This window comes from Talpa occidentalis, unplaced genomic scaffold (genome assembly GCF_014898055.3).
Source record: "Talpa occidentalis isolate TD23 unplaced genomic scaffold, MPIMG_talOcc4v2.1 talOcc4.3, whole genome shotgun sequence".
In the NCBI taxonomy this organism is placed as follows: domain Eukaryota; kingdom Metazoa; phylum Chordata; class Mammalia; order Eulipotyphla; family Talpidae; genus Talpa; species Talpa occidentalis.
Window position 1 is genome coordinate 86,337,133 of NW_023603184.1, and position 24,662 is coordinate 86,361,794.

At 36.7% G+C, this 24,662-nt stretch overlaps 1 protein-coding gene across 1 annotated transcript in view; it reads right to left on the reverse strand.

Moving 5' to 3' along the window:
* The window catches only part of LOC119255124 (nebulin-like), an 86,871-nt gene that overhangs the window by 54,939 nt on the left and 7,270 nt on the right, over positions 1-24,662 (reverse strand). Inside the window, exons 9-28 of the mRNA XM_054699453.1 lie at positions 23,796-24,107; positions 22,528-22,734; positions 20,232-20,336; positions 18,324-18,431; positions 16,520-16,831; positions 16,192-16,398; positions 15,469-15,573; positions 14,038-14,145; positions 11,372-11,683; positions 10,987-11,190; positions 9,414-9,518; positions 7,984-8,091; positions 7,341-7,652; positions 6,685-6,888; positions 6,493-6,597; positions 6,299-6,406; positions 5,342-5,653; positions 4,401-4,604; positions 3,657-3,761; positions 1,289-1,396 (exon numbers count right to left, since the gene is read on the reverse strand). Of these exons, the coding sequence (XP_054555428.1) occupies positions 1,289-1,396; positions 3,657-3,761; positions 4,401-4,604; positions 5,342-5,653; positions 6,299-6,406; positions 6,493-6,597; positions 6,685-6,888; positions 7,341-7,652; positions 7,984-8,091; positions 9,414-9,518; positions 10,987-11,190; positions 11,372-11,683; positions 14,038-14,145; positions 15,469-15,573; positions 16,192-16,398; positions 16,520-16,831; positions 18,324-18,431; positions 20,232-20,336; positions 22,528-22,734; positions 23,796-24,107 (3,651 nt within the window). The remainder of the gene's footprint in view (positions 1-1,288; positions 1,397-3,656; positions 3,762-4,400; positions 4,605-5,341; positions 5,654-6,298; positions 6,407-6,492; positions 6,598-6,684; positions 6,889-7,340; positions 7,653-7,983; positions 8,092-9,413; positions 9,519-10,986; positions 11,191-11,371; positions 11,684-14,037; positions 14,146-15,468; positions 15,574-16,191; positions 16,399-16,519; positions 16,832-18,323; positions 18,432-20,231; positions 20,337-22,527; positions 22,735-23,795; positions 24,108-24,662) is intronic.

A 24,662-nucleotide genomic window follows, 5' to 3' on the forward strand; every position in this document is an offset into this window, starting at 1 on the left:
TATCTGATTTCTGTAAGATGAAGTACTCTAGGTCAGGGCTACCTGCATAGCAACAAAAGAGAATTCATTATTTTTAATGGATTCATGCCTTCAGTGGTGGTGGTCAATTTTTGGAATCATTTGAAAACAAATCACGCTAGTGATGCCAATGTAGCAGTCCAACTGGCTAGAGCATTCTCTTAATAGAATATGGGTTCTAGTCCCACATGTGCCTACAATGTTTTTATTGTTCTGTGTCCAAAGACCTCCTCCTGGAATTTGAGCCAATTTTCCAAAACAAATGTTTGCAATCTCAAAGAGAACTGGGTGAGAAAGTAAAGATGAGTCAACAGGAGGCAATACAGTAGCGTGGAAAGGCATGAGGTTGTCTAAAGTTTCAACCCCACTCTCCACCAAGAACTGGATTTAAGACAAGTTGCTTAAGAAATGTACAAAATGGGAAAAATAACAATATTTACATCCCAAGTCAATTATGAAGAATAAGTAAGAAAACACATGTAAAGGCTCTTAAAACACAGTTCTCAATACTACTTGGTTATTCATTCATTATTCATATTATTAGCATAAATTCACTTGGGGTAAAGGCTCAATACATAAACTAAACTGAGTCACTACCATGATTGTCCAGTACAAAGGACATAGTCCATAGTCCTGAATAGTGGGCCTTGATTTTTAGTGCAGTGGTTTGTTCCCAAGAATCCCCTGAGGCACCAAGAAAGGATGATGATTTTATTCTGGGAGGTAGGTGCTACATACGTAGCTACAGATAACAGTTTGAGCTTGGGGGTAGCCACATCTAAGACTGGTCAGCTACCTTCTTTACATAATCTTTCCGGGATGAATTGTCTTGGAAAGTGTCATATGCATTTTTGAATGTTGTATGTAAAGTGCTGCATAAAGCCAGGCCCTGGTTCTCACTGGGGAAACTTATGTGAGTTACACTTTGTATAAGCTCTGTGATAATTTTTATATAAGCATCTCTAAACCTGCAATTGCACTCTAATAATTTCCATGTGAAGGAATCTTTCTCTATTCTTGGTGGGTTTGTTTTCACTGAAGTTACTATATGCTTAAGGTGATAAATTCCCTTTTATGAACATCAAAATTGTCATTTCTCCCAAAATTAGGTTTTGACGCCGCTGGTGTAGTGGTATCATGCAAGATTCCCAAAATTAGGTTTTGAAAAATCCCACCCAAATACATCAGGACATATTTTCAAAGATCTAGGATAGCACTTTTTTTAACAATTCAGTTTAGTGGAAATGTCAGAATAAAGTTGACAACTCACATCACTAGCGATGTCCCGGGAGGCCTTGGCAGCCACTATTGGGATAGCATCACTTCTCAAGTCATAGCCTTTCTTCTTTGCTTCTTCATTGGCAAGTTTATACAGACTCTGAATTTGAGCAAATAATAAATCAGTCAGATGTTGACATTCATATCCAAAAACTTCAGGGGACTGAAGTAATTCACTAAGTTCTACACAGTGCAATTTCTATAATAATCTTACTTTTAAGAGTTTTAAATCTTCTACATTTTTTTTTTTGTGTGTGTGTGTGGGACCCTCGCCGGCAGCCAGGGAATGAACCGGCACTGCAGAGGCTGCGGGCAATCTCGCAGCCCAGCGCTCAACCACTGTGCCACCAGGGGTGGCCCAATCTTCTGTATTTTTTTTTCTGAAGTTGAGATCTATAGTGATACCTATACAAAATGTTGCACCTTTGCATCTTACTTTAAAATTTATGTTGCATTAACTATATACTGACATTATATGTTAATTTTAAAATTCTGAAAAGGGCTAGAAAACTTGAGCTGAAACTCATGGGCCTCAGGTGACAAAATGTGGTTAGGTGGGAAAAACTTAACTGTTGATCATGGAAATCAATTCAGTCCACATTTATTCTGCTTTGCCCCTGTGCCTTGAATGTGCTGGGTCTGCATGAATCAAAGTTTCCTTCACCAAGTTTTCTATCAGATGTGATAAAAAGACTTGTAAGCTATAGAACTGCCAAAAACTCAGAGCAGGAGAAATCATTTAACTACATTATTTTTTTTTAATGTCTTACCATTTTTTTTTTTTTTTTTTTTTTTTTGCACAGAAGAACTGGGGTATAGGCCGGGGGAGGAGGGGCGTGGAGAGGAGGTCTGCTATTCTTGGACATAAAATACATGCTTTCCTGCAACAATACAGGACCTATATCACAGGTTTAGCTAAAAAGTCACTTGGATTTCAGAGTGGGACTTAGATTTTAGAGCAGAACTTGATGTTTTAGTGACAATTAAGAGCTAGTTATATAAGCACTAAAATTATGGTGTCCACTCTCAAAATAAAATGACCTAATATTGCAGTTAAACCATCGAAAATCTCTATTTTATATTCAGACTGAATAGTTAATTTATGCTGTCAAAGAAACAATACGTTCCTTACTGGTAGCACAAAGCTTGAAGAAATAAATAATACATAAGCTGACAGTATTTTAGATTCACAAAAACCTCCACAGGCTTACAACAATAAGCCCAATATAAAAAGAGATAAATGTCAATCTTTGAACTGAGATTTAAATTGTCAAATGAATAAATGCAAGATGGAGGGCATCTAGCTTAACCTCACATAAAGTGTCTTAGGATTTCAGGAGGCACCAGGTTCCTTTTGTACCAGCAGAGACCTAGCTGCCAATGCGCCCTGAGGCAGAGTGCAGAAACAGAGGTTAAAGTCCAGAACGGGAAATATGATTGTATCCTTCTCTGGTAGAATTCCTTACTCTCAGTGTTTTGCTCAGTTCTGAGAGTCTCACACTAACAGGGATGTCATATGAGGATGCTCAGGAACTAGGAATGTGTGGGGTGACATGTCAGGGAAGGACCAAGGCAGTGGTGTGTCTGTCTCTGTGGAGGAGCACACATTGGTTCTGCCTAGCTCAGACAACTATCAGTATATGGGTCTGCAGAGAGAATTGTGGCTCAAAAGAGCAGAAGTACTTTCTAAAGGAATTTTCCAAAACAAGTGGGTTGATTTGTTTGCTGAGAACAATTAAGCTAGGCAAGATGGTAACTAGTTGGGTGAAGACTCCTGTACTAGAAGAGAAACTTCTCAGACTAAACATCTGTGGTTCTGAAATGGGGGCACATGGTCCTAGGCTCCCAGAAAGTGAAAAGAAAATAATCTTACTAATATATATACCACTGACAGAATCCTCTCTGTCTCTCTCTCAGTGCTATTTAATAATACTATTTTTTGTCTACTTAATTTAATGTATAAATCTAAAACTAGTTTTAGTTTTATACTATATTCTAAACTATAATTCAGAAATAAGAAATCATATGGAAAATATACTTAGCACAGCTATGTAGCATAAGGAGAAGATAAATGTACATTTGGTCTATTGCTTGCAAATTAATAAAGCAGAAAGTCTATTTAATTTTATAATTACTGCTTAAATCATTAGTTCTTAAAATTCACACTTCTGAAGTGATCGTTTCTCTTACTCAAAGTGTGATGTTTAAGATGGTGATTATGAAATGCAGGGACTGGTATTTACATGGAGCAAGGATAGAGATTCTTTATAAAGCTGTCACTTAGTATTATATCACTGTGGAATAGATTTTTGAAATGAGAAACAGCATGCAAATATCATGGAATTAGTATCTGCTCCTACCTCACTGTAGTTGAGTTTGTTCATTCTTGCCAACATAATTTCTGGTGTGTCTGGCATGATGTGGATCTGGGTCTTGTCTTTGTCCCAGGCTTCAGTGTATAAGCGCTATCAAAGCAAAGATAATTATCATCATTAATAGGAATTATAAACAAAAATAACAGTTTATATATTTTATATACATATAACTTTATGTATATATGTATATATACATAACTATGTATATAACTTTATGTATATATATTTCATATACATATTCAAGTAATCAGTTCACAATAGAACAAATGTTCTATTATGTTCTAATGTATGTTAATGATTTTTTTTTAAAGATTTATTTATTTATTTATACAAGCACTGGGTATAGTCAGAAACATGGCAGGGTGAGAGAGTCCACCAGAGCCAGAGCGGGGAACAGAACAGGCAGATTGATGAAGTACGCTGCTGAGGGAAGCAGCGGGCGGCAGGAGAGGTCTGCATGCCATGTGGGACCCTCGCCTGCGGCAGGGGATGTTAACAATTTTTAAAAAGAGGTTGAGAATAACTCAAACAAAATTTTTCCGTAAAGTTGTGTCATTTTATCAAAACCGTGATACAATTAACAAATATTAAAATATAAAACATATATCAGTGATAATAAACAGATGACTTTTGTTCTAGAATGTTCTGTTTCTTTTCTCAACCATGTTTCTTTTGCTTTGATTCAGTCTCAGGAGTCCTACCTTGGTTCTCTGAATTTTGAAGCCTCACCTTGTTCATATTGATCGCATTATTCTTTGCCAACACTTGTTCCAGGGAATCAGTCACACTGGTGAATTTAAATTTGTCTGGAGACTGGCGATAGCTTTTCTCACTCAAAATTTCAGTTGCCCTTTTGCATTTTTCTACATCCAAAGAGCCAATCGGAACCCAGCCAATGCCTCTCATCCATTGGAGATCTGACTTGTACACATTCTGTTGACACAAATAGTAAATATTTATCCTTGCACTGGGAAAACAATTTCATCTAAAATACGTGAAATAAAATAAAAGCACTCTTGAAAATACAAGTATTGCTGCTTTTCTAGTTATGCCACATTGATTTTATGAAAGAACTCAGTGTATGCTTTCACTAATCAAAGGGAATCCAGAGAGGATAGACAGTTCCTTTTACAACTAAAACCAAAAAGCAAAACTGGCATTTGGTGATTATTTTGCAGCAGCCATGAAGGAGGCAGCAGCACCCAAGCCGTGATAGTGGTCCCACTCAGCTCCTTTCCAAAACTATTTTATACAGGCTGCATATGTATCAAAGCATTTCTGCTTTTAATATATGTTCATTTTATTTTAGTTTTCAGGTGTCACTTGGTAGGTTATTTTTTGTGTGTCTGGGAATGTTATAAAAAATTTTCCATAAATAAAATTAACAGTAATTGCTCCTTTGCTTTATACTATTTCAGTTTATAAAAGGTTTCATAGAAATATTCTACTTCTGGGCAGTAGGGGACAGGTGTTTTAGTGGGCAGGCAGGATATCAGACTATATTCTTTTTTTTGGGCTTGAAAGGTTAAAGGATTAACACTCAGAAGGAAGACATGTCATTCCCCGCTGGCAGGGGCTGGTGAGTTTGTTGCAACCTATTGCTACCTTCTCCAAGCTATGTCAATTTCACTGATTTCACACCTTCGTATAAAATGATTCTCAGTACTCACATCACTCTGGAGGTCATAGGCCTGCCGAGCATGGATGACATCACTCTGGTCAGGCAGGCACGTCCACTGGTGTAGGTAGTTCTTGTAGTCCACGTCACTGACTAAGGTCTGGCACTTCTTAGCCAGCACCACTCCTAGCATGTCCACTGGGCTCGAGAACTTGGTCTTCCACTTCTCAAAGTCCTTCTTGTACTCCCTGTCACTCTGGATCTTGGCCACATGCATGGACCACATCATCTTGGGGTCGTCATGTATCGCCCTGGCACCGATGTGATGGCCAAGCTGCTTACGATAGCCTTCTTTGTATTTGAACTGGAAAAAGAAAAAGGCATATAGTCATTTATTTTAACTTTTAGTTAAAAATAACTACTAGGGGCCTCCTGCTGACCTAAGGGTTAAGTCTCAGTGCTATCACTGCTGCAGCCTTGATTTGATCCCTGGCCAGGGAGATAACCCCCATTTGGTGCAGCAAACCTTTCCTGTCTCACCTGCTGTTCCCTTTAGCAGTGTATTTCAGTAGATCCACCTTTTCTGGTCCCCACTATGTCTCTGGTGAATCCTCTCACCCCCACACCTCTGGCCTACACCCCAGTTCTTCTATGTTAAAAAAAAAGTAACTACTAGTGTCAAATTTTCCAGTTAATTAAAAACATAATGATTTTCTGGGAATATATAAGTCATACATGCTTCTTATAAACCATTCAGAAATATAAAGCATATATATGTGAAAATAAAAATTCAGACATGATTCAGCTACTCAGTGATAACCACTGATTAAATTGCATGCTTGCTTTCTTTCTCTGAGAGAGAGAAAATAAAATTAGAAAAAGAGTCATACTGTTTATGGGTTAAAGTTAATAACTTTAAACTGACAGTTTACTTGATGTACTATATATCCATGAGAGATAAAGAAATCTGAGCCAAAATTTAGGCAAAGAACATTTCAGGTGCACTCACCTCACTTGCTATGTCTCTGGAGGCCTTGGCCGCCTGGATGGGAATGGCATCTATCCTCATGTCATAGCCTTTCTTCCTGGCTTCTTCTAGGCCAAGTTTATATAGTTTCTGAAATAGACATAAATCAACATCAGTTTGATTGGCAAAGGATACTGTAAGGAAAATATTCTATGCATCATGAATATATTGCTTACCTCACTGTAATTTATTTTGTTTTGTTTAGCTAGTTCCACTTCAGGGGTGTCTGGCATAATGTGGACAGTGGTTTTATCTTTATCCCATGCTTCTGTATAGAGGCGCTAAAACAAATAAGAAATATGTGACGAATACAGGCCAGTAATGTAGACATACAATGAATAACTCTTTTAAGTAAACAAAGGCCTTACATGGTTCATGGTAATGGCATTGTTTTTTGCCAAAACCATTGGAATGGAGTCCATAAGGCTGGAAAACTTAAATTTATCTGGGTGCTGGCGGTAAACATGGTCACTCAAAATCTGGGTAGCTCTCTTGTTCTTCTCATCCTCAAGAGAACCACTAGGCATCCATCCAATGCCTTTTAGCCACTGAAGGTCAGCCTTGTACACATTCTGAAATGGCAAGTGACAAACCACTAAATGTAAGCATAATGTTATGTCCCAAAAGAAATAAAATTTTATATTATACAGTATATTTTAATACTTGAATTCTTGGAAAATGTAAACTTTTTGGTATGTCTTGCAAATCAACAAAATATTCAGACTACAAGCATATTTTGAAAAATTTTAAATAACAGAAATGCTGAAAAAATATTTACTAAAGAACAATCCAATTCCAGGTCAACAATCTAGGCTTCCACAAGAGCAACAGAGGTTTTGATGGCTCAATCTTTGTGGAATAATGCTTTCAGATCTTTAGGTTGTGGGAGAGAGCATATGCACTAGTCCAGGAAAGTAGACCTCAGTTGTATAAACTCAATTTCCCTCACTTTGGGGGGGGTGACTTTGAAACTTAGGAAAGCAAACATGGTGTTTTGTTGCCCAATGGAAAATCTTAGACTCACGTCACTCTGAAGGTCATAGGCCTGCCGAGCATGGATGACATCACTCTGGTCAGGCAGGCACGTCCACTGGTGTAGGTAGTTCTTGTAGTCCACATCACTGACTAAGGTCTGGCACTTCTTGGCTAGCACCACTCCCAGCATGTCCACTGGGCTCGAGAACTTGGTCTTCCACTTCTCAAAGTCCTTCTTGTACTCCCTGTCACTCTGGATCTTGGCCACATGCATGGACCACATCATCTTGGGGTCATCCTTAATGTCCCGGGCCCCAATGTGATGGCCCAGCTGCTTGCGAAAGCCTTCCTTATATTTATACTAAAGGAAAAAAAAATATGTTTCATTCCTTTCAAGAATAGCTTATTTTGCTATCCTTGTAGCAAAGCACATTAAGTCTAAATATTCACTAAGCCTAGAGAGCCACAGAATTAAGTTTTTTTTTTTTTCAAGAAAAGATAAAAGGCTACAAATACCATACATAAAAAATGCATCCTTGAGCTTATCTTCTTCCCACACTACAGCTCTGGGATTGTTTCACTCTATTTTAATTTATTCCTTAGAAGATTTTGTTCAAATTAATATTAAATTTAGACTTCTTTGAAGTGTTGAGTTTCCATCAAATCAATATAAACAGGGAATAAAGTCTTACTTCACTGGCAATTTCACGGGATGCTTTGGCTGTTTTGATCGATATGGCATCAAGGGGAAGATCATAACCTTTTTTCTTCAACTCCTCATAACCCATTCGATAGATTTTCTGTTAAGAGATGATCACTGTGAGTAAAACTGTTTTCCATAAACAACAGCAGCATAATGAATCCAACATGCTAAATATTTTAAGAGTCCTTGAGAATAGCATCTATGCCCTAGAATATTCAAATGTAATTGGAAATTATGCCCATCCATTGCTAATGATTCTGTTTTAAACTTTAAAGCTCTTTGATTACCTACATCAACAAAATGAAATGTCAGTTCTTCACAAATTCTAATGAGTTTGAGGCAGAAGTAAATTGTTTGAGAAATGAGATGAAATATCATTAGATGTTGCTTTCCAATTAACTTTGGGTATTTCATTAGAAATTTTTGTTAGAAAACTGTAATGCCTTTCCATCTAACTCCTTTAGTAGGGAAAAATCATGCTGATGGGCTTTCTCACCCATATAATTAATACATTATGATGTAGAGTCTATTCCAGAATATAGGGACCATCTAAAGTAGAATCCACATCTGTAGGTAAGAAACAAAGTCCTATAAACACTTAATCTATGACAAAGGAGCCAAGAGTGTACATTAGAGAAAGGAAAGTCTCTCCAACAAATGGTGCTGAGAAAAATGGACAGGCAATGCAAAAAATGTTATTGTCAACTACAGACTGCATATACGACAATATACCCAATAGGTTATACTGGTAAGGTATGTGTATAGTAGGGTCATGCTATCTAGGTTTGTGTGGTTACATTCTATGTCAACATATTTCTTAGAAAGTATCCTTGTATTAGGGGATGCATGATTACAAAGGTATGTGTGATAATGGACTACAGATAGCACATGTCTCTAACTCTTCCTGAGACAGGTAGTGTTATGCTTTGATGTTTAAGAGTCACTAAATAAGAAATGTAAGTCATGTGCTGTCTATTAACTAAAATGATTCAGGTATTCAAAATTACCTACAAATAAATTCACTGATTTAGAAGCAATTAAAATAAAATTTCTGGGGCCTCCCCAGTGGCGCAGCAGTTGAGTGCTGGGTTGCGAAGCTGCCCGCGGCCTCTGCGGCGCCGGTTCGATCCCCGGCTGCTCCCGGCCACTGGAGGAGGGTCCCACATGGCGCGCAGACCTCTCCTGCCGCCCGCTGCTCCCCTCAGCAGTGTACTTTGGTCCTTCTGCCTGCTCTGCTCCCCGCTCTGGCTCTGGTGAATTCTCTCACCCTCCCGCGCTTCTGACTGTACCCAGTGCATGTATAAACAAAACAAACAAACAAACAAACAAATAAATAAATAAATAAAAACATGCCTCTATTAAAAAAAAAAAAAATAAAATAAAATAAAATTTCTGAAAGTGGTGAATTTGGTAACTTACATCACTTGTATTGACTAAGTTTGCTTTAGCCAGCATAATGTCAGGTGTATCAGGCATAATGTGAATTTGAGTCTTATCTTTATCCCAAGCTTCTCTATACAGTCTCTGAAAGAGAAATAAAAATTTTTTAGTGTTGTTTGTAAATTACATAGTTAACATCAAACAGACTTACTAAATTCATGTGAAGTATTATAAGCGATAGCATTAGCAGGTAACATAAGCAGAAAACTGGTAGTGTTTATTGACTTATCAGAAGCATAATTACCTTTCAAAATATAGATTATTGATGACCTTTTCAAAGTTAGAGATAATTTTTCCTGTAAGTAATTAGAGCCTTTGCCAATATTATCAAATGGAACAGTAGTTCCCCATCTTTGGTTGTTAAAGTCCCTCTTAGTATTTAATTGGGAGATAGCTCTTGCCTTCTGAAAAGATGACATACTCAAGATATGCTTACAAACTAGGGAGTCTCATTTATGACATACTTATTATTTGTAATTATATCTTATAAATATTGGAGGGGCAGTGTTAAGATTCCCAAAACAATTTTGCATGAGAATTTATCAAAATCTTCTGTATGTTTTGGAGTGATTCCTTGTCTTTTTCAACAGAAGATGTGACCCAAACAAAATCTCACTGAATTACTAAAATTAGGGAGTAAAATGCAAAGAAAAATAAGATATTTACATTGTCAGAGAATCTCCCCACAAGACACTTAATAAACAGCAACATGATCATGGAGAAATATGGTGACACGATTTTAACCAAGTGATAAAAGTTAAAATTATCATTACTAGGGCAAATTGATATCATGAGCCTCCTGACATGATACATGGGGGAAGTTAAGGCAAATATTATCCTGCTAAAAATACAAAAACTGAATCTAATCATGAGGAAATGCCAGACAGACCCAAATTGAGAGAGATTCTATAAAATAACTGCCCTGTAGTATTCACAAATATCAAGGACTTGATGACAAACACTGAGCAACAGTCCAGATTAAAGGAAGCTAAAGACATGAAAAGTAAACTTAATGTGTGATCTTGCATTGCATCCTGGATTAGAAAAAAACTTTTAATTTTGGAAATAAGTTGAGGATGGGATGCATACATGCTGTTTATCTATTTACTTTGGTTCAGCTAAAGAAAATACACTATAATTACTTGGCAGAAAATATATTCTTTATAACATTTCCACTGTGTCTATAGAAGGTACTCAGAATACCTTCCTTTCATATATACTATCCCCAACAAAAAGTAATCTGGGTCACTAATATACCTACATTTTAGAGGCGAAGGGGGAAATATGTTCAATAGTTTACTCATTATGCTTTGGATACATAAGTGGGCAAATTAACAAGTAAACTTAGGGTGAAAAAAATGATACTAACCCACTTTTACATGATCCAGTGCAGGGGAGTTGATAACTCAAATGACACAACCAAATACAAAACATTATGCTGTGCTGTTCTATGGTGCACAATGCGATATTATGCAATTTATTAAGCAAAAGCTATTGAGCGTCTACCAGGTATTAGGCACTAAATTTTTTTTATTTCCAAAGAGTTACTTACATCACTCCTATTTTTGGCGTTTGTTTTTGCAAGAACAATATCCATGGCATCAGGAATGCTAGTGAACTTGTTTTGGTCTGCAGGCTGACGATATTTCTTCTCACTGATGATTTCTGAAGCTCGCTTGTTTTTTTCTGCCTCCAAGGAACCCAGGGGACTCCATCCTATGCCTCTCAGCCACTCAAGGTCAGACTTATACACATTCTGTGGAAATACAAAGCAAGTCATCAAAATCCCATGCTCATCTAGAACCTTGACTCAAGTGATTCAACAGATTCATTTTAGATATTCTGTAAACCCTTTCTAGTTTTTGTCTCTTTGTAACTAGTTAATGATGAGTTATAAAACAATATATAAACAACTATTAAATTTAATACAAACTGACCTCACTCTGTAGTTCATAAACTCTTTTAGCTTGAATAACATCATTCTGGTTAGGCAGGCATGTCCACTGATGCAGGTAATTCCTATAGTCCGCATCACTAACCAAGGCCTGACATTTCTTGGCCAGTACCACTCCTAGCATGTCCACTGGGCTAGTATATTTGGTTTTCCACTTCTCAAAGTCCTTCTTGTATTCTCTTTCACTTTGCATTTTGGCTACATTCATGGACAGCACAAGCTTTGGATCATCTTGCAGACTCCGGAATCCAATATGGTGGCCAAGTTGCTTACGGTAGCCTTGTTTGTATTTAAACTAAAATCAAAAGAAGCAGTTATTTTGCTAGCATACACAGAAGTCAATTTAAGCTCAATTTGCTGTTTGCATATTTGCAATTTGCTGAAATGTCTATGTTAACATCATTAAAAAATCGTGAGGACTCAAGTGGAGGTTTCCAAAGATATGTGATATTGAGGATCTAGAAAAATTATGAGAAATTAATGCTAACTAGAGGCATAAATATATTTTGTTGTGTTCTAGACATTATACATCTTGACTTTTTGGGTATCATTTGCTAAAGCTTTTGTGGTATTCTTAAAGAATGATGGAAAATTCTGGGCTGAATGGTAAAAACATGAGTGGAAGATTCAGGACTTGATGGACAGGTCTATACTGTAGATTAAATTTACTAAAAAGCATAATTGTTAGTTGTTTACCATATGGTTATGTCATGTAAACTTTTTCTGTTCAGGATCCATATTCTGCATGTATACTTGGCTAAAAACAGATAAGTATATTAGTGTAGAAGAAAAATTATACAAGATATCAAAATAATGTCACAATGTGTCAAAATGAACTACATAAATTTAAGAAAGTGAAAGTGAAATTCAGTATTTAGATTCAACTGGAAAATTGCATGAGAAGTGGTTGACAATAACAGTGGCAATAATAATGATAGTAGTAATAGCTCAGTGTTGAGCATACATCATTACACTTCTCAGAAATATGTTCTACTCTCTCTTGACACCCAACTTCATGGTTATATATATTAAAAATACTCAGTTTAAGTAGACTATAAGCTGCAGTGTGAGCAATCTGACAATACTGCTTATAAAAGGTAGTGTTAAAGATTTTGTATTGGGGTACAGATAAAAGAAAGTCAAAAGGTCATTTTCTCTGGCCTGAATGGAAAAGCAACACTAAGTTTTAAGATATTCTACCTGATGGGAGTTTTGAAAAAAATAACAGAATAAATCACAATGGAATAATCATTAGATTATTGAACTTTTAAAACTAAAACAACTGACATCAAATAGAAAACTGAAATGTTTGAGGATATATTAACTGCAAGAGGAAATAAACTACTTTGTGACATTCCAGAAGACAATCTAGAGATGGTTAGCAACATATTTCAATTCAAAAAAAAGGAAAAATATGACTATAATTAGAGATGATTCAATAAGGATGTGACCTGCCCTGAAGGACACTGAAATTCTTATATCCACAGACTGGATGATTGCTGAAGATTACAGAGAAGGTAGGACATGTGAATTGGATTGTTACAATCCAATATTATATAAATTATCTTCTAACTAAATTCTATTTTTCTCATTTATTAAATTAAGTGCTCATAAAATAGTTCCAATGCCCTCAATTTTTTATACATACAAATATCATTTAAAATTAAAAGAGAAACAATTTCTACAATGATGGGAAAGTTCACTTTTAATTAATTTTAGAGTAAGATTTCAAAAGTTTTTAACTAGTAGTTTCACCACCCAAAAAGAAATTAGGTACTATCAAGTGTTCTTTTGTTAGGAAATTATTGAAGCTATTACTAAATTCTTAAACTACCTTTTACTTAGGGGGAACACAACATGAAATGAAAATGAGTTTACTTCATTGGAAATATTCAAGTATCATTATTTCTTTCAGTTCATCACAACCTCAATCATTAAAATGAAGTATTGACCTGCACACTGGACAGTTAGTAATATTACATCATCTAATTAAATTTCCAACACTTCTGGAGTACTTTAAATTAATTAAACTAAAGAGATTCTTCCCTAATATATTCTTAGAATTTATGTCAGATTCTGCCTTGAGACATTCTTTTCACTCTTTACTTCAAACTGCATATTGAACCAAATTCTTATTTATTTTGAAGAGTACACTTAAGAGACTGCCTCCCTGTAAAATTCTGGTAATTTTTTCATAACCAAATTTCTATGACCTTTTGTGATTCTTTTTTTTTTTTTGCTCGCCATCTCTTTTTTTTTTTTCTTTAATATTTATTTATACAAGCACTGGGTATAGTCAGAAGCGCGGGAGGGTGAGAGAATTCACCAGAGCCAGAGCGGGGAGCAGAGCAGGCAGAAGGACCGAAGTACACTGCTGAGGGGAGCAGCGGGCGGCAGGAGAGGTCTGCGCGCCATGTGGGACCCTCCTCCAGTGGCCGGGGAGCAGCCGGGGATCGAACTGGCGCTGTAGAGGCTGCAGGCAGCTTCGCAACCCAGCGCTCAACCACTGCTCCACAGGGGAGGCCCTTGTGATTAATTCTTAAGATTAGCACACTGATGTTTATGTATCTACAGAATGTCTAAATCAGATATCTAAGTTATTTGATTGAGATAAAAAATATATTCTTATAAAGTCAAACTAGTACTTACATCACTAGCAATGTCTCTTGAAGCTTTGGCCGATTGTACAGAAATTGCATCAAGTGGGAGATCATAGCCTTTCTTCAAAGCTTCTTCCCATCCAAGTTTATAGAATTTCTGAAAATTAAAGAAATGCTAGCATTATTATGAATAAATTAAAAAATCCCAACAGTTTATTAACAAAATATTTAGTGAGTAAATAGCAGATTCTAACATCTTCCTACTTTATCTTTAGAAATATGGATAGAAAGTAAACAAGCTATTTAAAAGAGCAGAAAAAGTACAGACTTAACATCACATGATCTGGCTTCCAATTTCTGTCTGTGAGACACTGGTGGTATAATTGCGCATGGTCTTTTTTGTTCAGACAAAACACAGGTATATCAGATATACAGGTGTCCCCCACTTTTTGTAAGTTTGCATTAGGTCACCTCAATTTTCTGAAAGACCTACATTAGTTGTTATTTTCACAAACCAAAGAAATCCAAAGAGGATTTTCACTTTCATGATAAAAAGGCAAAAAGCAAATATAGCATTTTAGCACTTGTTTGGAACGTGAGTCTTTAGAGAAACAGTGAGCGTGGCACAGTCAAGCTCCTTCTCCAGGAATTCATTTATATAGGCTGTCTAAACACCATATCATTTCTGCTCTTACTATAGGCTATTTGGTGTTGTTTTAGGTTTTATATGTTATTTGCTATGATTTGGTAGGCTATTTGGGGGGACTGCAAAAGCATAAAATTTTTTCCAAAGTGCCTCTGCACTTTGCTCTCTTTCATCTTATTAACGGTTTCATATGGCTGCTCTGCCTCCAGATAGAACAGGAATCTTTTCCTTAATGCCAAATACAGCCTGGGTTCACTGTGTCTTGATACAAATATTAAAATAACTGATAACCAAAAATGCTAACAGTTTTAATTAAGTGATAAAAGCAATAAATGATGAAGTGCCTTTTAGATTTGCAATAAATGAGTTAACCTATTTGAGTCAAATCTATCAACTGTGTTAAATCTGTTGCACATGTGTTAAAATTAGATAATAATAAAAAGTAGTTGAAAGTCACTCAGCATTTACTGTGTACCAGGCACTGTGCTGAGACCCTTACATAGACCTTCACAGCAATCCAACATCAGAGGCCCTTTAATAGTACCAGTTTTAGGAATGAGGAAATTGAGGTTTAGACTCAATATTATAAAATTCACTCATGCCACATTTGTATGAGGCTTTTTTTTCTTTCAATTGTTCTTTAGTGATTTTTTGCTCTGTACTAAGTGTGAGAACTGAGATAAATCAACCAAGCCCAGTGCCTGCCTCCACAGAATTCACAGGTTTTCAGTATCCCATAGAATAGCCAGTTTGAGTCATTCATTTCCATTGCTTCAGCATTTATATCAATCATTTATATTACATCATTTAGTAAGTTTAAATAGTTTACTTTACCTGACTGTACAGTGTTTGATTCTGCTTGGCTTGTAAAATATCAGGTGTATCTGGCATCACATGAATCTTCGTTTTATCTTTGTTCCAATCAACAGTGTACAAGTGCTAGAAAGATTTAAAAAAGACATTTGAAATTTGAGTAGCTTCTTGAGACAAACAGGTAAGTATGTAACTGTTTTTGAAGGCACTTAATTTGAATTAAATTATTTTGTAGCTAAAGTAGTATCTGATTCAAAAAAGATACCAAAAACAAACTCAGAATTTAAGAAATATTTTAGTTATTTTCTATCTTCTAAAATGAATTGGAAAGTACTAAATATATAATAGTTTTTTAAAACTAAATCAATACTTTCTAACAATTAGGAGAATTGGGGAAATAACATGAGATAGGTAAAAGAAAATGGTAGAGGAGAATGCTCTGGAACTGTTTGCCCCTACTTTGAAGTGTGGACCTCACTTAAACTTCTCAAACAAAGAGGGATCAGAGAGAAGGAGGGAGGAGCACAGGGGACCATGGTGATGGTGCACGGGTGAAGGAAACTCTATGGGGACTACATCTGGTGGGGAGGTGGGAAGCCAATATTGTTTAAAAATGAACAATGATATAAAAAAATTAAAAATGAATAAATAAACAAACAAATAAATAAATTTCTCAAACAGGGACCAGAGGCTGCTAGCCCGGCCTCAATGGGATATATGTGGAAGGACAGCTGTTCTGTATACCTTGTTCATGGTCTGTGCGTTCTGTTTGGCAAGAACCATGTCCATGGAGTCATTCAGCTTCTTAAATTGGAAGTTGCTAGGGTGCTGGCGGTATTTCTGATCACTGGCAATTTCAGTTGCCTTCCTGGCTTTTTCTACTTCTAGAGAACCAGCTGGACTCCAGCCAAGCCCTTTGTACCATTCATTATAGTCCTGCTTGTATTCATTCTATAAAGAGAAGAGGCAAATTCTGTTTTACATCAACTTAGGCACAAAAGTGAGGCATAGAAGACTGATCTTCCTGCTCATGATAGAAACCAGCCATCACCCAGAAAGAGGAGAAGCTTACATCACTTTGTATGTGATTCATATTCCTAGTCAGTTCAATATTCATGGCATCTGGAAGGAGGATATACTTGTGGATCAGGTGCTTATAGTTTGTGTTGGTAATGTTGGCTTGAGCATCCTTGGCGGCAGTGACACTGAGCATGTCTGCAGGGGTGTGGTAGCTGGTCTTCGTATTCTCATAGTTTCTCTTGTACTCCCGATCAGATTGCATCTTGGCCACTTGCATGGAATGGACTAATTTGGGATCATCCTCGAGACTGCGGAAACCAACCATTTTCCCCCTTTGTTTTTCATAATCGATTTTATATTTATACTGCAAAGAAAATTTAAATATTTATTCAGTCGAAATTCCTTTGACAAGCAATTATTCAAGTGTCAGTACTTTATATTTCATAAAAAGTGATACTAGTACATAGTTCTACAGTTCACAAAACACATTTTCACTTTTATCTTTGTAAATTGATAGTCACAATTGTACATATGACATAGACAGGAAAGTTGTTATTACTGCCCACTGTTTTATAGATATGAAATCTGAGCTCCAGAGAGGTGAGCAACTTGCTAAACTCACTAAGGATTAGATTCCAATCTTGTAATGATACAAAACACGACTTCCACAGATGGTTGTGTTAATAGTACATAAAAAGAGTAGAGCAAATGGGGAAAAAAAGAAGAATATTCTAACCAGTTTAATGCTGCCCTGAGAAATCAGTCAGTCCTTTACTGTTGAGAACAGGTTGGGTTATGGCATATAAGATAATGTATAATTTTAGAGCACCTTTATATTTGTAGAGTGCCTTTTTTTTTACGACTCTCTAAACTTGTATAAACTGGATTTTTTTTTTTTTTTTTACTATTTATCATCTAGCTTCCCTCTATAGGAAGGAGATCCTGATACCTGGAAAGCCTCTTATTCTGTCTACCTCTTGTGGTCTTGAGGGTACAAGTTAGTAGGTTGGAGTTAGGAGAGTCAAATTACTCCAGCACAACAGCAGAACAAAGTGAAGTTTTTAGGAAATGTTGAAATGGGACAGCAATGGGCACATAGGAAAGATGAAAACCAGAGACAGAAGAGAGAAAATATAACTGGGGTGGCCAAGGAAAGTGCTCTGAACTGTGCTCCTGTCCTTTCCCTCAGATCATTCAGGGCTCAGCAGGAATCAATTTCATGCGGAAACAACCAAATGAAAGCATTGCTTTTCACTTAGGTGATGTGTGATAGCAGTGTTGTGTTAGCACATCAGCTCTCTGGGGATAGAGGAAGGGTTAATTTGCAGTGTTTGTCTATTTCTATGGTGTGTACAGTCCAAATATGGCTGATGTCAAGTTACGAATGCTTTAACAACTGTTTCCAAAATTCCTGATTATTCAGTAATCAGTTGTCATGAACCCAAAAGATCAGTATCCCTAGCATATCACTTCATGAGACATTCTGTTAGGAAGAGAGATCATAAAAGGTAAAAACAACACAAACTTTTCACCAAGAAAATGTGGAGAAGGGCTGTGAATTTGGACAGGCCATAACCTTGGTGATGGAGTTCAAAGACAATTCACTCATGAGTCAGGAAATTGACATCAATTTGGTCACAATGTGTCCAGAAATCTGCTTTTTTCCCCCCAGAACTTCCAGAGAAAATATGAAAGCAAGTCTAAGAATCAATCACACGACAGGATGAGATTGTATCAAGCAGGCACACTTCCCTGGCCCCCACTTTTTTGTCCACTCAGTGTTTCCAGGATTCAACCCTTGTCATTTGGGCAGATTAGAGACCCCCGGCTAGGTGACTGCTTTCCTTCTGACTTACATCACTTGCAATATCTCTTGAAGCCTTTGCAGCTTTGATAGGAATTGCATCAGTTCTGAGATCATAGCCTTTCTTCCTGGACTCCTCCAAAGAAAGTTTGTAGATTTTCTGTAAAGAGAGGCAAAAGGAATAGTCTTCCTCTAAATAGGAAATCCTCAATTTATTTTAAAAGAGTAAATTAGCACTGTAGCATCCTTTTTTTTCTGAATCCTTAACATTGTCCACATTCCTCTTCTTTGAAATATATGTGTGTGTATGGATATACATATACACAGTAATATACATATGATATATACATAACATATGTGTACATAATAATATATGTATTATTGATGTAGTGTTAGTTTACAACACTGTGTGTGGTTCAGAGACACAGGATCACACCTCTTCACACCTCAGGGGCATGTCCCTACACCACACCCACCAACAAGGCTTCCAGCAGAATGTGTCATTTGTGCTTCAATGGTTGTATATTCTCATAAGCAATATGATTGTGTTTAAAATAAACCTGTTACAAACTCAAATATATCTTCAAGAAACTGCCAAAGAAAGCAAAAGTTACTTGCCCCCATTGGGTTGTAAATACACTTTTAGAAAATGTGAAATCCCAGTAGATTCATGTTGATACATTTCAGCAAATAAGAGTCAAAGGAAGACTACCAAGACCAAGTAGCCACAGCCTTACATTAAAAGAAAACTTGAGGGCCTACCTGGTGGTGCAGCAGGTTGAGTGCTGCACTGTGAAGTTGTCCACAGCCTCTGTGGGTTCTATTCCCGGCCAGCCAGGGAGAATCCCACATGGCACGGCAGACCTCTCCTGTCTCACCTGCTGTTCCCCTCAACAGTGTATTTCAGTCCACCTGCCTGTTCTGTTCCTCAGTCCATCTCTGGTGAATGCTCTCACCCTCCCGTGCCTCTGGCCTATACCTCAGTTCTTGTAAAAACTAAAAATAAATCTTTAAAAAAAAAAAAAACTTGACTGTTTTGCAACTGAGACTTTAGTTTTATGTATTTGTGTGGATTCTACAATCCAAAAAGAAAAGAAATCATCAATCCCAAATCCCTGAGGAATTCAAACAAAGAAAACAAAAATATCCCGACAGGATTGAAGGATTTCCCAGCAACTATAATGAGGACAAGAAAGGAAGTAAAATGAAATACGTATGTATTTTCTAATAGTAAGCGCTGCACATTTTTGAGTCTTGTCCCAAATTCTTCAAAATTTTCATCTCCCCTTTCCATTTAACTTTTCCTAAGACACCCTCTTTAGGGCCATCTCAAAGGTTTAGTGAAGTTTTCATTCTCCAAAAATGAAATACTGGAATTCACTTTATCTCTTCTCTTGACTCATAAGCCCTTCTCTTTCTGCCAAGTCTCTTAGTTTAAAAAGGACGAACTACCTCTAAAATAAAATCCAGGGCCTCCCCTAGTGGCGCAGGCGGTTGAGCGCCGCACTGTGAAGCTGTCCGCATCCTCTGCAGCTCCAGTTCAATCCCAGCCAGATGGTGATGGTCCCACATGGCATGGCAGACCTCTCCTGTCTTGCCCGCTGCTCCCCTCAGCAGTGTATTTCATCAGTCTGCCTGTTTTGTTCCCCACTCTGTCTCTGGTGAATCCTCTCACCCTCCTATGCATGTGGCTTGGACCCCGGTTCTTGTATAAATAAATAAATATATCTTTAAAATAAAATAAAATACAGCCACCCTTCAAATTCCTGACTCTCAGCCCAAGTCCCACTGAGGGGTCTACTCCAATTCATAGCAAAGCAAGATTAGAAAAATTATTTTTTGTGGATACCTGTAATTATTATCGAAACAGTCTCTCTTATAATTGAGATACATTATTTAGTTGTTTTTACTGGCTCAAATAGGCAAGAATGAAAGATGACAATTGAGGAAATATACTTACATCACTCATATTAATTGCATTTGCTTTTGCCAAAATAATCTCGGGAATATCAGGCATGATATGGACTTTGGTCTTGTCAGCTTCCCATGCTTGTTTATAGAGTTGCTAGAGAGTAAGAAAAAAAGATGAAAACCGTGGAAGTTAGTATTGAAAATCTTAAAAGGAGCTCACTCAGCATATATATTAGTATACATAAATATTAATATTTTATGTATTTGTATTAGATTTTCTTTTAAAAATTTTTTTTAAAAAAATAAATTTTATTTTTATATTCCCCATACAATTGCAATCCCCTTATTTTTTAACATGGATATGGTGCTCATTCAAAGAGTACAATGGAGAAAATATAGGATGGAAGATAAAATTTCCTAGCCTCCTATTTTACAACCTATAGATAATATCTCTATCCTAGAATTTTCTATGCATATTACAGTCCACATATAGTCCTCTTAAATAGAAATGAGATCAAATGATACATAATGTTTTACAAACTGCTTTTTTACTTAATAATATAGGTAGACATCTTTTTACCTTGTTAAAATAATTTGCATTAATTTAATGAGCTGCATAGTATTTCACAGGGAGGTATAACCTGATTGATTTAACTAGTTTTCTGTTGACTTTATCTGCTGTTTTGTCTTTTTTTTTTTAACTACAAGAAATGGGGCTATGATCTTTGTGGTAGACCTGGAAATGTGCCACCCAGACACCCATTTAAGGAAGACTTGTTGCCTCAACTTTAGCAGACAGCCTCCAGTTACCACCTGCTTGAATGATATGTGCTGCGCTCAGGACCATACCTTTCTCTGGTGACCACAGGGGGCATATAAAGACCTGGCCATTCTTACTCAATGCAGGATGAATCTATCTGGTCCTATGCATTCAAGAGCCCTCTGAGGGACTGGCCAAGGGTTTGTGGGGCCTGTATCACAGTTGGACTCCTCCTTCTGCCCAGTCCTCCTCCCATAGGTATTGATACCTTAAAAAATGCCCTGCACTACAAATTCTATCTTAACATCTACTTTTTAAGATCCTAAAGTGCAAAAAACATTATTGTGTATATGTGTATATATATATAGATATATATATATATATCTATATATATCTTTGTACATATACAAGTGTTTCTGTGAGGCATCAGGTACCTGGATTTTTAATATTAACGAATATTAACAAAATATTTATTAGAAGTTTACATTAAATTTCCAATACTAATATGTAACACAACTGTTTAATCTCACAAATCTATAGGTTAAAAAATGCTATTGCCTTGTTTTAAGCAAATTTAATTAGAAAACAAAAGCAAAACTTCTAAAGCATTCTTCTAGACCAAAGGTTGGTAAACTTTTCTTGTAAAGGGCAAGTAGTAAATGTTTTAGACTTTGTGGGTTATAGGATGTATGTTATTGGGTACTCAAGTCTATTATAGTGCAAAAGCAACCATAGATAATATGCGAAATTGTAATAAATTTAAATCACCATATGTGGCTACTGGTTATGGTGGACAGCACAATTTCTAGTGGAAAGAGCAACTGCAAGTCATCAGAGTGCTAGTTCTAGTCCAGACCTAGTCATTGGCCTGCTGTGTGACTCTAGAGGAGATATCTTGCCTCTCTGAGCCACACTTTCCTCAACTCTGCAATGGGCTAGGGGATGGGAGTAGAAGGAATGTCTTCAACTTGATCATGAAGATATTTTATTATTTGTATTTTATAAATAGATATTAAAGGTTTATGTGCTCTTTGGACCTGATATCACTTATGATTAATAAATATAAAAATACAGTACAGCTTTTCTAAAAGCTGGAATAATTAATGATTGAGGAACTACTGAGAGAAAATAATTGCTCTCATGATTGCCCAGAGAAGGTCCTGGATCAGAATGTGGCTATAGCTACATAATCTAGGAGTCTTCTCTGATCCCATTAAAGCAGCTGAGAAGCAGGGATGGGCTGCAGCACCCAGTTGTTATTAGGCAAACAATCTTATGATTCAGGGTCATGAACCTATACTCAAACTCCACTTAGACAAACAAGACTCTTTTTTCTAAGATTTGCATTATAAGAAAGAGTCTGGATTTATTTTGTTATGTTTGTTGGGTAGAGTGTTTCATTGAATATTTAGGGGTGGGGAGGGGAGCAACTAACTAGGATTAATTTCTATCATTAATTACAAGGCTCATTTCCGAGACAGAATAAGCACTAATTATGATGCCCTAAAACTATTTAGCAAAACCCACAGGTTATGCCAGGATTCTTTGTGATTCATATGAAGCATTACATGATTGAACCACTTACTTCATTCATAATTTTGGCATTATTCTGGGCCAAAACCATGTTCATTGAATCCATCAAAGTGGAATACTTCAAAGTGTCTGGGTGTTGGCGGTACTTCTTTTCACTGATAATCTCCATAGCTTTCTTGTTTTTCTCAGCCTCTAAGGAGCCCAGGGGGAGCCATCCAATGCCCTTCATGAAGTCAGCATAGTCAGCTTTGTACTGATTCTGCAAAAGAAGAAAAATTCAAGGATGAGAAGAATCCAAAAACCCCCAGGACATAAAGAGGGTATTTCATAATTTCCATTTCAATTTTCAACCAACAATAATTTGAACCTTAAATTTTTTTATCCCTAACTTATCATTTTAACATTTCCTTACATGAGGAATTAAAAATGAGCAGTAATAGTAATATCTTCATGATTTGTCTTTCATAATATCTTCTAAAAGCGTAAGGGCTAAGAAACCAAGTAGATTAATTTACCACGTGATTATTATCTTGAGAAAAGTGACTATGCTGGCTTTTCTTATAGAAAATCCCAGGTTCTCTTGGCTAATAGATAACTTACGGGGACCACATTTATCTCTTGCGCTGTAAGCCTCTGACCACCAACTACTGTTCAAGTTCCTCAGGTATGCCAGAAACCTCACTGGTACTTTGTGCTAATTTCATTTTTACTCTTTCAACTCACATTTTCTTCTACAACTATAATGTGGTTCCTTTCATTTGGACATTTATGTACCCATAGGCAATTAATATCTCAGCCTGTATAAATATGTAAACTTGGTGTAGCCTCCCTTGGGGTTATAATGTAAATTTACTTTCTCCAGCCATCAAATGGCTTCTACAGCTGGATACTTGGCTCCCTACTTTCTATGTCTTCTTCACATTCACTCTAAGAGCAGCCTCAACCATCACTTCCTCATTATTTCATCAACAAAATAGGCAATTAGAAATTTAAAAGTAGTGGAGTGAAAACTGGTTGGAATGGGTCACTACCAATTATCTCCACTTTCCCTCGTATTTATCAGGAGCTTTTAACTCTCTTTGCTAGACACATTTCCTTTAACACATTCTTTCTGAAACCAAATTTCATTTGCTATTGCTGGCTCCAGCATCTCCAATGCTCATAGCAATAACAGTAAAAATAAGATTTTTGTTTCTACAATTGATGCCTTTTCAGGAAAATTACAAATGAATTTCTTTCAGGATTTTGTCATTTAAGATTATTCATGATTTCTTTACTATCCAGAATAAGTGTTCAACAAAGGCTGTGGCTGTTACATACATCACTTTGAATCTGCATCATATTTTTGGCCAGTTCGAAGCCCATGGCATCAGGAAGCATGTTATAGCTATGAATCACATTCCTATAGTTGGCATTGGTGGCCACTTCTTGAGACTTCTTGGCTGCCACCACACTTAGCATGTCCACTGGTGTATGGAAGGATGTCTTGGATTGCTCGTATGCCTTCTTATATTCCCGGTCTGACTGCATCTTGGCCACCTGCATGAAGTGCACCAACTTGGGGTCGTCCTCCAGGCTCCGGAAGCCAATGTGTTTTCCTCTGGCTTTTTCATAGCCTAGCTTGTATTTGTACTGTGGAAGAAAAGACAGCATGGTAATGAGGACAGTGAAGAAAAAAGAGCACATATAATTCATTAGGTGCTATTGGCTTTGCCATAAATGTAGGGTTTTAGAACTACTCTAAGCTTAGAAAGGGATTTGCTCACAAGGAGCAGGGAGTACAGTAAAATCTTTTTGCTTCAAATTTCTTGCCAGATTTGAATTCATGGAAAGAAAATGTTAGCATTAGTCAGAGAAATGTGTGAATAAGTTATTTTTTAGGGTGATTTAGAAAGCAGTGTTTCCCCCTGAGCTCTCTATCCAGCAGAAAAAGCTGCAGGCATGATTCCTCACCTTGCATCTTCAAATACAGCTAAAAGCCTGACCATGGGTCTTAGGGCATACCTATGATTGCTTAGACTTGTTTACAAAAGATTCGAACACTCTAAAAGCAACTTCTTTTAGTGAGACCCAGTCACTTTTACATTAAATATTGAACAATGATTCGAGGGTAAAGGAAGGTATCTTGTGTGTCCATAAGACAATGGTCCCACCAACACTGGAAGGAGCTGACCTCAGTCCGTGACA